Source organism: Leptosomus discolor, chromosome Z (assembly GCF_034619465.1).
Source record: "Leptosomus discolor isolate bLepDis1 chromosome Z, bLepDis1.hap2, whole genome shotgun sequence".
Taxonomy (NCBI): Eukaryota; Metazoa; Chordata; class Aves; order Leptosomiformes; family Leptosomidae; genus Leptosomus; species Leptosomus discolor.
The window spans coordinates 13,071,392-13,084,241 of NC_141419.1; the positions used below are offsets into that span (position 1 = coordinate 13,071,392).

General features: G+C 35.2%; 1 protein-coding gene across 1 annotated transcript in view; it reads right to left on the reverse strand.

The window, feature by feature from the left end:
* RASA1 (RAS p21 protein activator 1) overlaps positions 1-12,850 on the reverse strand; it is a 63,222-nt gene that overhangs the window by 33,305 nt on the left and 17,067 nt on the right. The window contains exons 3-8 of the mRNA XM_086478968.1: positions 10,640-10,775; positions 9,706-9,776; positions 7,018-7,135; positions 5,980-6,011; positions 4,302-4,354; positions 3,440-3,590 (exon numbers count right to left, since the gene is read on the reverse strand). Of these exons, the coding sequence (XP_086335094.1) occupies positions 3,440-3,590; positions 4,302-4,354; positions 5,980-6,011; positions 7,018-7,135; positions 9,706-9,776; positions 10,640-10,775 (561 nt within the window). The remainder of the gene's footprint in view (positions 1-3,439; positions 3,591-4,301; positions 4,355-5,979; positions 6,012-7,017; positions 7,136-9,705; positions 9,777-10,639; positions 10,776-12,850) is intronic.

Genomic DNA, 12,850 nt, shown 5'->3' on the forward strand with positions numbered 1-12,850 from the left:
TAGAACAGGGGTGGGCAAGGAGCTGGGAGCAGACACAGCAGGTCTCCCTGCCACGTAATGTCACGGTCAACAATAAAAGCTCACGAAAAGGAGGAGGAAGCAGGGGAGACATTAAAAGACCTGTGGAGGGGTGTCCCAGGCCAGCAGCTAAACACCCCATAGTGCCTGCTCATTCGCTGCCCTCAGCACAGGGGAGAAAACAGCAATAACAAGTGACAAAACCAGTGGGTTAAAATAAAGACAGTTTAGTAAGTGAAGGTGGGGGGAGGACACCAGTGATACAAAAGTAATCGCTCGCCATGTCCCACAAGCAGACTGATGCTCAGTCTGAGCAACACCCACCTTGGAAGACGAAACATCCTCTCTGGTTTTTATTGCTCAGTGTATCTCTTTGGTCAATTTGGTTCTCTGGGAAATAGAGAAAGCCTCAACACTGAACAAGCACTGCTCAGCAAGAGACAAAACATTGTTGTGTTATCAATGCTCTTTTACCCACAAACCTGAATCATTGCACCACACTGGCTGCTGTAAAGAACATTAACACCACCCCAGCCAGAGTCAGTTCAATGACCAAGAAAAGGCTTTGCTGGTTGTTCCATGAAAAGGTAGAAAGATGATTAATGGAGTAATCTGTTACCCATGGAATAAACAGAAAGATCACAGAAGTTAAATGCTTAACTAAAGTCCATAGGAAAATAATCCTTTGTTACACAGTGAAAATAACTCCCCCAATATGTAAGCAATATAGGTGCTATATATTCAGACCTTCAAACGGGCAAGTAGGCTGCTCTGCAGAGCTGATATGACAGAATGAAATAATGAAAGCAGACCTCTGTATGACAGACTGCAAACAGCCTGTCGGTCACACTCATCAACAGAAATCTTAACCAGTCTACATACAGAATCATGGGAACACATGTAAAAGGAACAGATTGGTAGAAAAAAAATAAGTCTTCCTACGCAGCACAGAATATGAGATTCACGAGATGTACTCAGGACCTCTTTTCCCCATGATCACCCAGAATAACTTCTTCGGGAATACAAACTGACATCCAGTTGCTTATATAGGTTAGCATGATTCCAGTCCCATGTCTGCATATTCAAAATACTCAAGAAATAAACCAAACTTCTTTCATTTTGTGATTCTTTGCTATTCTTCAGCTTCTTACTTTTGTATGGAAAATCTTGGTCTACAGTTATAGTCTCAATAAATTGTAATAAATATTCTGCAAACAAAGAGCAGGTTGCTTTTGTTTTATCTTTTACCCCAAATACAATCACAAAAACTGTAAGACAATATTAAAAATACTGTACTACCAAGGATGATTTTGTAAAGATCTAGTCTAATACTAGTATCATACTTCAAAGGAGATACCTTGAGGGCATTTATGGAAACAGCTTAATATAAAAAAGGTTATCGTTATGCAAATTGTCAAACATGCATTTAAACAAGAAGCAGCACTCCTTAAATCTGAAATTTTCACCTTGAAGACAAACACTACATTTTTAGATAAGCCACAAAGACAGAACTCTCTGCATGAAGAAATGCTTATAAATACTTTCACCACCTTGCACAAATTCATGCTGCGTATATCTCTGTTCTGGATTCAATGCCCTGTTTGGGTTTTTTTCAGCCACTTCTGATACTCCATACAACAAAATCACATTAGTCTTCATGTATTTAAAAACTTCTTTCTTACAGTTTCCCCACTAAATGAACCAATACAAGAATTAAAAGGCCCACAAAGTTATTCCCTCATTCCTGCTCCTTATTTATTGCCCTCTGCAGTAGATCTTACATTGCAGAACTTGGGCAGTTAGCATCTTCATTTTCCGGCCTTATTATCTTGCATTGCATACTTCATTATGTTTGAACTTCCAGGAAGTTCACCAGCCTGCAGCATATTCTAAGTTAGACCGAATGTGAGCCTAGGAGCATAACAGTAATTCTCCAAAGTACAAAATAAAAATGAAGCCTTTTAAAGCTACTCAGACTCTCTTTCACACTGAGGAAGATCTCCGCAAACTTGGTACCAAAATACTAAAGAAAATTCTAAAAGCATTTTGTCATAACTTAGTATCGCTTAACTTTATAATCCTGTTTTCCATTCAACACCATGAAAAGAATCTTCTTCAGATAAGTGTAATTTACATACACACCTCAAGTGAATCCAGCACTGTATTCTAAAATCTAAAGTATAACTTAATGTAGTAACTTTCAGAAGGTATACTATTTAATGCTGCAAAACTATTTGAGACTCTTGTTAAGGAGTTCCACGAATTTTCTAACTAGTTTGCCATCGCTTAGGGTGGGGGCTTCTAGTCTACCATCCTTCTAAATAAGCCATGTAACCAGAGAATGGGCAAAAAGAGCATTTACCTGCATGAAAGGCTGACACTGCAGCTAGCTTGGTTTTCAATGAGGATGTCTGGAGGCCAGACTGATTAATGTAGAAGGTATTCAAGCAGCCTGGGTGTGGGATATACATAGGTTCATAAGGGTCCAACTGTTTAGCCTCACACCACCATCCATTTGATGTCATATGAAAAAGTCCACTGAACTTCTTAGTTAGGACACCTCGACATTTTCTCAGACACACCAGCTGCTGGATCTCTACCCACTCAGAAGCCAAGCTGGAAGTGAGAGAAATTCTCTATTGGGATGAAGAATGCCCTGGTTCTAGGTGAGCAAGTGTGGAAAAGTGCTGCTTTTGTAAGGCAGGCAACAGCCCCCGCTGAAAGAGGGAGGCAGGTTTTCACTACTGAGTAGTCTTGCATCAGTAACTCTAAAAACAAGATTATCAAGGATGGAGCTGTACTGACAACCTCTCCCACAAAAGAGGAAACATATCTCTTGTTATTTCTTTTTCTTTTTGTACAAATTACTATTTTTTTTGTACCAATGGCAAAACAAATGCATCCCAAGTTTGCTCACTCTAAATGATCTGTATTTCTGACCCAACTATCATGCACATCTTAAAATACAATTTTATAACTTTTTCCAACAATTAAGGTATTTTTCCTTGCTCCTGTAAATACCCATCTCTATTATTTGAAAACTCTACCGCATGTCTCAGATCAAATTAACATTTTTATTTTCCCTTTTCCAATAGACAAGAATACAAACAGCAGCTTCCAAGACATCACAGCATTCTCTTAATTACAGATCCACATATGCTCCATACAATCCATAATTTATAGTGTTAAGAAACTGGTTTGCAGAAGGAGGACAATACTTTGAAAGATGCAAGCTACACTTAGCCTTCTGAAAGCTTTAAGAACTTGCTCAGTTACAAGTAACTACTAAGGAAATTAGGTAAAATGGTTAGTATACTATTAAGGAAACTACACTCTTATAACAGTAAATTATCAGAAGCAAGTTATACAAATTCTTTACACAAATATAATGTGCACAATTCCTTTTACCATTAAAACTTACCTATTATAGTATCTGCCTCCCATCATGAACTGATTGTTTGATGTTGGACATATTTTAAAACGCTGAATATTTTCACTGGTCCGAAAATAAAGTGAGTAATCACCAGGTGTATTATCTGAAGGCCTCACAAGAAAACTGCACACCTGACCAACTGAAAAGATATCATACTAGTGTTACTTTTTTTAGTGTTACATTTAAGCCCTTATCAAATCTATTTCCATATAAATTCGCAAGAACTGCACACTTGAAGAAATACAAAGTCTGTAAGGTAAGTTCCACCAGTGAGCTCAAACTAGATGAACTAGTACTAAACTGCCAAAATTAGTGTAAAGTACTAGCTGTGGCTGGCAACCTAGACACATCTTTGCCACCTGTTTACAAAAGCATAAAAAAAAAAGTTTGACAACATGTTTTCAAAAATTGACAATTTCTGTTCTAATATTTAAAGTATACTATTTAACAATATGCGTCAGAAATCTTGATGTTTTCATTTAAAGAAAGATTTTCTCTATGAAAGGGCTAAAAAAGTTTGTAATATATTTTCTTTCAGGTATATAAAAGTATATTCTCCACAGAATTTTGATGAAGACACCAGTTAAGTGAAATAATTTATTGCATATATTTTAATTTAAAAAATTATTTCAATCAAACATTATTAAATTAACTGTACTTGAGAGTATATTCAATACTCATAGCCACAACAGTCTTCTTCCAATGTAGTATTCTACAGAGGTAACAATCACTGGGTCAGAATAAGACACTCACGTATGTTCACACATAAAAGAAGGTTTTGCCACAGTTTGCCATAGAATCACGTTGTGCCATTTCACTACCACTATATGTCAATCAGAAATACACATACCTGTCATCAGCAAATTGTAAGCCTCTTGTTTGGAGATCTTCCCATGGAACCATCTTAACAAAGATGAAGAGAAAAATTAGAAAGCAAGACTACCAGCTCTCTTTTTTGGCTGTGGTGACATCCAAGGCTCTGGCACCTATGAATTGATCTTTATTTAAAAAGACCTAATACATATAGATGAGATAATCAATTATTATGCTACTTAATGATTCTGTTCTACCAACAGCACGAAAAAACTAACATTACCAGGTACATAAATAAATTAATTCCAATAAAAATTTCCACCACTTGGAGTTGATGTTCAAATCCAACTGTGTTTAGAGATGAAAATGAATTGTCTGAACAGTAGGTAACTTGATAGGCATTATTCGAAGCCAGTCTCAAACAGCAATTTACTTGAATCATGAAATCCAAGCTCAAACAAGGGGGTTAAACACCATACAGAAAAACTCAAACTGAATTTTGCCAGAAGCTGTGGAAATAAACCCTAGCTTTGTTAGACTACTGAATACAAACTGCTTTGGTCTCACACTTTGTACCCTCCCGGAGTCCTGTGTCAGAGTTGTGTCCTAAAAATGTTCAGCAGCTTCTGTCCAGTCTCAGGCTGACAGTTAGGGCTATACAGAACAGCCTGACATGCTACTTTTGTCCTTCAAAGGAAAGCTAAAAATATGGCCTTTTCATGTACCAGAAAAGAGCTCCACTTCTAACTTTCTTCTATACTACCTTTAGACAATAACTTGTGGCTACTGGAACGTTCGAAGGAATCGCTGGTCCCCTCCAGGATTCCTCTGAGTAGCAGAACTAACAATGGACAGACAGTATCAAAGCTCCAAGCATCTGCTGCAAATGACTTTGCAAACAAACAAATAAAAAATTCCTACATCTGAAGGCATCCTTACTGCCAAACTGACTAGCAGAACACTATCAAACAATAAACAAACAACAAATACACCAGTGATTTTATTTCTCCTATTAAGATACAAGGAATGCCTTCTTCAGCGATCAGCTTTGTGGAGACCACAAGCTGGGCAACAGAGAAAAAGCAGCAGGTGCAAATATGGCAAGCAAATGGAGGACAGATGAAATAATCAACCCACTAGAAATTTTTTTGAACTTTCTTTTGCCACTCATCTTTACTACTGAAAATAATCTTGACATACCAATATATTGTTGATTCTAGATTGTATTCAAGCTTTAAAAAAAAAAATTAAGTATTTAAACAAATAGAACAAATATTAATAGTACTCAGGCTTTCTCTTTGAAGCTTAGGTGTTACCACACGAAGCTAACAGAGACAAGCTGTAACTATCACACTATCTTTCTTCTAATGGTAACTTGTCTCTCTCCAGCATTTAGAGTTGTGCAGATCTGAAAAAAAGGTTGCCTCCAAGGCAAACACTATGTTCAAGGAATACTTCATTTGCGTATTTTGGCTGAAAGTAATCATACAGGGACTCTTCTAAGATTTTAACACTGCAAAACCCATTAGCAGTAGGCATACCTAAGACAGGACTCTTTCAAGTTAATTATCCACACATCTTCAGCAGCTAGTTTACAAAAGTCTTGAGATGAAAAAATAAATCTCCTTAGTTCACCTTCCTAAAAGTTGGGAAATCTCACAGCTGACATTTATAAACAATTATTTTTGCTTTAATAACAAAACAAAAATCCTTACATTTTGCCTTCATGTGGATCTTCTTCTCTTCCCTAATAAGAAAATTAACATATTAAGTGCATGACAACAGTACAGCTCAGTTTAACAAAAAAATAAACTTCACAGGTTAAGATCTTCTGTAGAAAAAAAAAATAATTAAGAAGTCTCAGACACTTTTGAACTAAAGGGCTTATTCCAGTTCTATGAAAAGAAGTTTTCCTCCTCATTTGTTAAGTGGAAATTCAGCCAGAACATGTTATTTTAGAGGACTGCTTCTGCCATGTTTCAAGTCCTTCTTCAGAGGTGGTAACTTTTTTAAATCTCAGCTTTCCTAAGGTTAACTTAACCACTGATGGTATCAGTCAACAGCTCAATAGTGTCGTACTGCCACTTAATTCATCCATTCACATCCTGACACAGATTTGTGAGAAGCACCTGCAGCTAATACACTATTAGCAAAACACATGTACTGTTCATGAAAACATTATCAAAAATATTTGATAATATTTGACTCCAAAGCAATGCTGAGTTTGGTAAAAGAAAAAAAAAAACCACTTTTTTTTTTTTTTTTTTCCTTTCATTCTGAAGAATCTTAAACCACCTGTTCCCCCACAGTAACTGAATTATCCGTAGGTCACCTGGTTAGCCTCCTGAGTCCACACAAGCCCTTCCAGGTATAATTAACTCATCCATACATTTTTAACTCAGATGTCATCCTTGAAAAAAGAAGACAGAACTACCACAATGCAAAATTACATTCTGTACAGTTTGTGGCTGTTTCATGGCAAATGTAAACTAGAAATGCAATTAAATGAGTAGCAAATTCTTCACCAGGACAGGCAAGTTTAGGAAACTGCCTAGTAAATTCACAGTACCATTCATTTGCACCTCTCTTTGGACAACCACGTGAATAAGCACTTCTTTTGATACTGAATTAGGCTTTCAGGTTTGTTATACTAATTCAAAACTAGCAGATTCAATTACTTTTGGTTTATTTCAATATTATTACACAAAAGGAATATCATTGATTTAAAAAATTAGAATATAAAAACTACTTACCACTTCTTCTACCAGGTCTTCTACAATAAGACCTTGTTCATCTGTCCGTAGGTTTGTAACCCACATCCAGCCATCTTCCAATTCATTATGGACAATAAACATGTCTCCTTTAAGGAAACTGAAGAGCGTTACAGCAAGATTTAAGTCAGAGATACAATACAATCTGAAGTTCAATTAACACAATGAATTCTTGAGTGTAATTTCCACAAAATACCTAAGAAAACCTGTTTGTTAAAAATGCATGAACTGATACCCCAAGCACATCATGTGTATTTGTTCTCACAGTTAAATGGCTACTATATATATATATAAAGCATTTATACTTTGATTTATGTTTAGTATCTAATACATACTTCAGTTCTGTCGACTGCAAAATGTGCTAAGCATGTATAAATCAAAAATAACACCACCACCACATTAAAAGATAATATTACTGTTCTTTTATGAAGAGGGATCAAATACTAAACACAAGTAAAACCCTTAATAGTCTATAAGAAAACACTATTCCCTTCATCAAAAACTAACCTCGTACAACAAAAGCCTGTGGAATATCCTTTACGTTCTCACATAGGAAGACAGGTGCTACAAAAAGGGTACAAAACAGCTACCAGAGAAGCCATGCAATTAGGTACAAGAAAAGTATAAATAAGAAGCATTAACATGTCTAAAGGAGTTTCATTTCTGGAAGGTTAGTGTAAGTTACTCCTTAAGTGTTATCCCAAACTCAGGTCATATGAAAACCTTTCACTGTAGCACAGCAAGACTTTTCAGTCAAGTTTGATGATGTATCAGGGTACAGGAGATAGCAATTAAATACCGAAGCTCATCAACTACTATTTCAGTCCAAAACTACATAGCAAATTTCTATGGCATTTCTCTCATTTGAAGTTGACTAACAGAAAAGGCTAATGCTCAAGTACAAAGCAAACAGCAAAAATGTAAAAAAAACAACCCAAACCCACAACAAAAACCACCGCACTATTGAAAAAACAAGAATAAATTCAGCTGCTAACAAATTTAAATCCTAAGCATAGGGGACAGACAGCTACAGCACCCTCCGTCAGCTCTATTACAAAGAACTATGTATTAAGTTACTGCACTGAACACAGGCTGAAATTAACCCTATAATATTTCAAACTGTCTGAATATTAACTATAATATTAAAATTTTAAGTCAAGATTCTCTGAAATGCACAAAGTCTCCAAGAGCATAGTAACTTGACCTAGAACAAACAGAGAACTTCGGTCCCGGCTATATCATGAATAGAACTATTTCAGCCATGTGGATAAATGCTTTTTGCTTTTAAGTTGGTAGGTGCAGCAAGATGCTTAACGGGCTAAATCAATTTTATTCTTACACTTAGTAGGAAGGCTTACTTGCAATACGCAATTAGACAGTCCCTTCCCTGTCTTTCCACCTTCTCATCTGCTTAGAAAAAACATGATCTCAAAGACAAATACACTTACAGCATGCTTTAAAGAGGCCAGGTAGGACTCAACTGTAAGCCTTGTGATAAATTTCCATCCCAATGAGGTTATAAAGCTCTCATAGACCTTTCTCTATATCTTAGCCTAACAGTCCCCAAAACAAGCTAATTCCCAATTCATTTGGTGTGTTAAATCAACTTATAAAACCAAATCTGTCTCATCAGAGAGATTAGAAATAATTACAAATCTCTTTCAAGTCCTCCTACTTTCCCATCTGAAAAATAAAAAAATAATTCTGGCATCTCAAGAAAGCAGTATCAATTCCACCAGCAACGCTCTTCTATTGAATGTAGGCCTGTTGGGTTTGTTTCCTTTCCACATAGCATCTCATGAAACTGAAAACAAGGTAGGGAGTACAGGCAATCCCTAAGAAATTATTGAGATAGCAATGTTAGAAAAGAAGTGAGAAACTGTTAACAGAAAAGTATGAGAATACAAGAGATAAGCCTGGATGTTCAATATTTTTTTTAAGATCTTAAAATTATGGGAGAATACACATTTTAAAGTATTGTTTGCTCAATATAGACTCTGTCCAAAAGGAGGGAGGGATGAGAAGGAAAGGAGAAACATCCTTGCTTCATTTTATGGACAGAGAAGTAAAGAGAACTTCAAAAAACTGTCACCAAGTTTCTAAGCACCAGTAAGAGACTGAATACTAGAACATCAAAGGGAAAGCTTTTTTAACATTGCTCCTTTTTTCTTATTTCAAAGAAGGCATTAAATACTCGGTTCTTCCATTTGTGAGTAGTCAATGCTCACATTCTCTTTCTAGTGGTCACAATTGCTTTGGCTTGAACTAGCTATCTGCTATTAGTTCTGTGTCAGTTCAGGTAGAAAGCCTAGCTCATTTATTTCACACACTGACATGAGGCACTTCTGCAGAGAATTCTTCCGTATTTCTTTCATTCAATTTACCCTCTTGGAGAAAAATGTAGGGCTTTAGAAAATGTACTTCAAAATTGTAACGTTACTAATTTTACTTCTATAAACCTAATGTAACTTCCCTTACAATTAATACAGAGAATAGAAAATCTTACTGTCATTTCCAACAAAAGAAACCAGAGAGGTATCATCCTCTAACGTAAGTGTGTAAGGTTTAAGATGCAACTGGATAGGACTTGATTATGAACACATACTTAAATCATTAATATTGATAAATACTCTTGAGAATTTCACAGCTGCTACCATTATTAAAACATACCTTATTTCATCAGTTTCTGGCACTTTGGTGTAAGGTAGAATTGCTCGAACTCTCCTTCTGTCCTCCACAGGCTACAATTTAATAGAACAGAGCAAAGATAATACTTGTCCCACTTTCTAGCGCAGAATCCCTCTTCCCAGCTATTCTAAGGCTGTTAATAGTCTGGTAACAGTCACTTATATCCCCCTTGCCAGTTTTAAATTTTCAAAGCTCAAAACCACTGAGAGCTAGAGAAGTGTAAGTCATAGTTAGCTACGAGAGCTCTTATTTTGTTTCATCTTCTAGCATGACAGATAACGTAAGTTTATCGATAATCTTCAAAATAAATTACCAGAAGATACTTCCCATAAAACTATACTTTTAAACTTTCTTCCACTTAGAGTGGAAGTTTGACAACGTTTAACATTCAGAAACACCTTTATTTACGTTTTGAGTTTTGTTTGGGGAGCGCATTATGCAGTGCTTTGTTTAATTTTAACTACTCATACTGTTTTAAGGATGGGAAGTGAAAGAAGCCCCATTTTCAGAAACCTTGGCTATTTCCAGGATGCATATTTTGAAACCATTGTTAGATGTTACATTGCAATGGTACTCTTTACTAGCCAAGAACCGCGCATTTTCTTCTTTATCTCGGTTTACTTACAATGCTACTGCTACATTTGGAGATAACTGCAATACCTGACATCTAGCTCCCACATTACACATTTTCAATAAATAGCGGTTTGTTTCTTTTTTTTTAATCATTACTTCATATCAGTAAGAATGCATTTTTATATTCCTTACACATCAACATATGCTGAGCCCACGTAGAACTACAGGAAACTTTCTACAATGCTTTTTTCAAAGAAAACTTATGAATGGTGATTAAAGTTACTAACATTTAAGTAAAACACACTTAGAGAGAAAATTTTACTGTAAAAATTTTACTACTTGCCTCTGGAGGTGCTACAGGAAATAAGAGCTTTTCCCCTTTCAGCAAACAGGACACATGACTGTAATAACCAATTAGGTCCGAAAGTGAAGCAAAACGACGTCCACCAATGTAATAGTCTCCACACATGGCAATAATTCTGTTAAAAAAAAGAAACTTGACATAAGAAAATTTTTCGCTACCATTTTTTTTTTTTTTTAAGAAAAAGGAAGTTAGGATAATGTTTAATTTTTAAAGCAGTGTCCACATTCAGCAAAACGCAGTATTATAAGCTCTCTATAAACATGTAAGCAAATCTTCGCTAATGAATATTTCATCAAAAATTGCAGATATATATCATATGATAATCAGTATTTTAAGGCTCTAAAGGAAGTGCTGATTCACAAAAAAAGCCAGCACATTTGTCAGAACTAAATGAAACTAAACAGAAAAATGTAATTGTGAGTGTTATGGAAAACTGAAATAATGCACTAGACGACACAACAGCATTATTACTTATTATTATCATGCAGGACATACACTTTTTATGACAGGCTTATATAAATTTAACAAAATAGTAAAATCTCTTAACAGGAAATAACTGCACTTGATTATACAATGCAGAAAACAAACACTTTCAAAAATTTGGCACTTTCTCACCATTAGTTTAGCATCCATATTAAAAGTCAAGAAATTACTTTGGAATAATCAAAATATCTCCTTATTCTCAATTTAAAAATTTGCTAACTAATGGGGAAAAAGCTTACAAAACCATTTCAGTAGTTTAACACCATGAAAAAAACTTACAAAACTGTTCATTGTATTCTTTAAGGGTTGTGTTTTTCTGAAAGTACAGTTTTGTTAACGCACTTTCATATCAAAAACGGGAAGTACCACGTCTGTTCACACTGCTAATCAATACAAGTTCTAAAAGCAGTCAGAAATTGTTTATTTAGGTAAAAAAGCTATTTAAGTAAAAGAGTTAACAGAATTTAAAACATTCCTGTTACTTAAGAGTCATTCGCAAAAGTGAAGAAGTACTTAATCTGAAACAACTTTAGTATTTTTCACCAGATAATTCAAAGAAATTCTCACACTATGTAACTAGATGGCATCAAGCAGACCTGAATTTCTCCAGCAACACAGATCACACAGGAGTCATGTGTAGCAGCTCATTTACATTCTTACAAAAACATAAGAAAGTGAGAAAAATTATTACCAAGCTAAGCAAATTCTGCTGTTTAAAAACCCCTCTAAAATCTAAAAGCTCATGTTAATTATCTCTCCAGCTTCCAGAAGAGATACAGATTATCTTAAGGATATTTCAAAATAAATTACAGCATCAAGAATAAACACATTTGATTCTTCTTAGTGTTCTACTTCATGTCTGACCCCTTCACAAAGCTCGTGAACAACTTAAAAAACCCAAAGGAGGACATGGGTACACCAAACACACCAAACAGTAAATTGCCAATAAACTTATCCTTCATCGCAAATGAATACAATATTTATTGATTTCTTCCATTTTTACTCTTTTTCTTTAGCAGGTCAGTATTCTGATACATTCCTGCCCAAAAAACTTCCCCCTCATTCAGTTCTTTGAACTAAATTATTTCTCCCGAACAGTGCTGTAACATGTATATGAAGATGAATCTCCAGAGATGAAATCTAAAGTTAAGCATATCGCACTGCAAGGGGAGTCAGAAAACAACATAACTTCAAGGACACAGGCCAGATATTTTGGCATATTTTCTGTTAAAAACCCTTGGTAAATTATTCAATAGAGATTAGTTTCTAAATGAAATTTAGTGTTTTAGATTATTATTTCATCAAGCTTAAATGAAACCTTACTTCAGAACACTGAGATACCAAATACAGAAAATTCTGAAGGACAAGATTAAAAGATAAATATTTTCCTTCAAAGTATTTTGTATCACTGACTCACCAAAAAAAAGGTAACACTTTAGTGAAAAAAGGTTTAGTTTCGACACATTCATATGCTATAAATCAATCATACACTGCATGAGCATATATGACTGTATGTAACTTTCAGGAAGCACCAAAAGAATTAGAAGTAACTTTAAACTAAAATGTTGGGATTTGCACAGAAATTTAGAAGTTTAATGTGAAAAATAACACTTTTAGGAAACAAAATATGAGGGACATTTTTTAGCAATGGAAGTTTCAACCATTCCTGGTAGGCATCAATTGGCAAAGACCAAGGTTTGGTGGAAA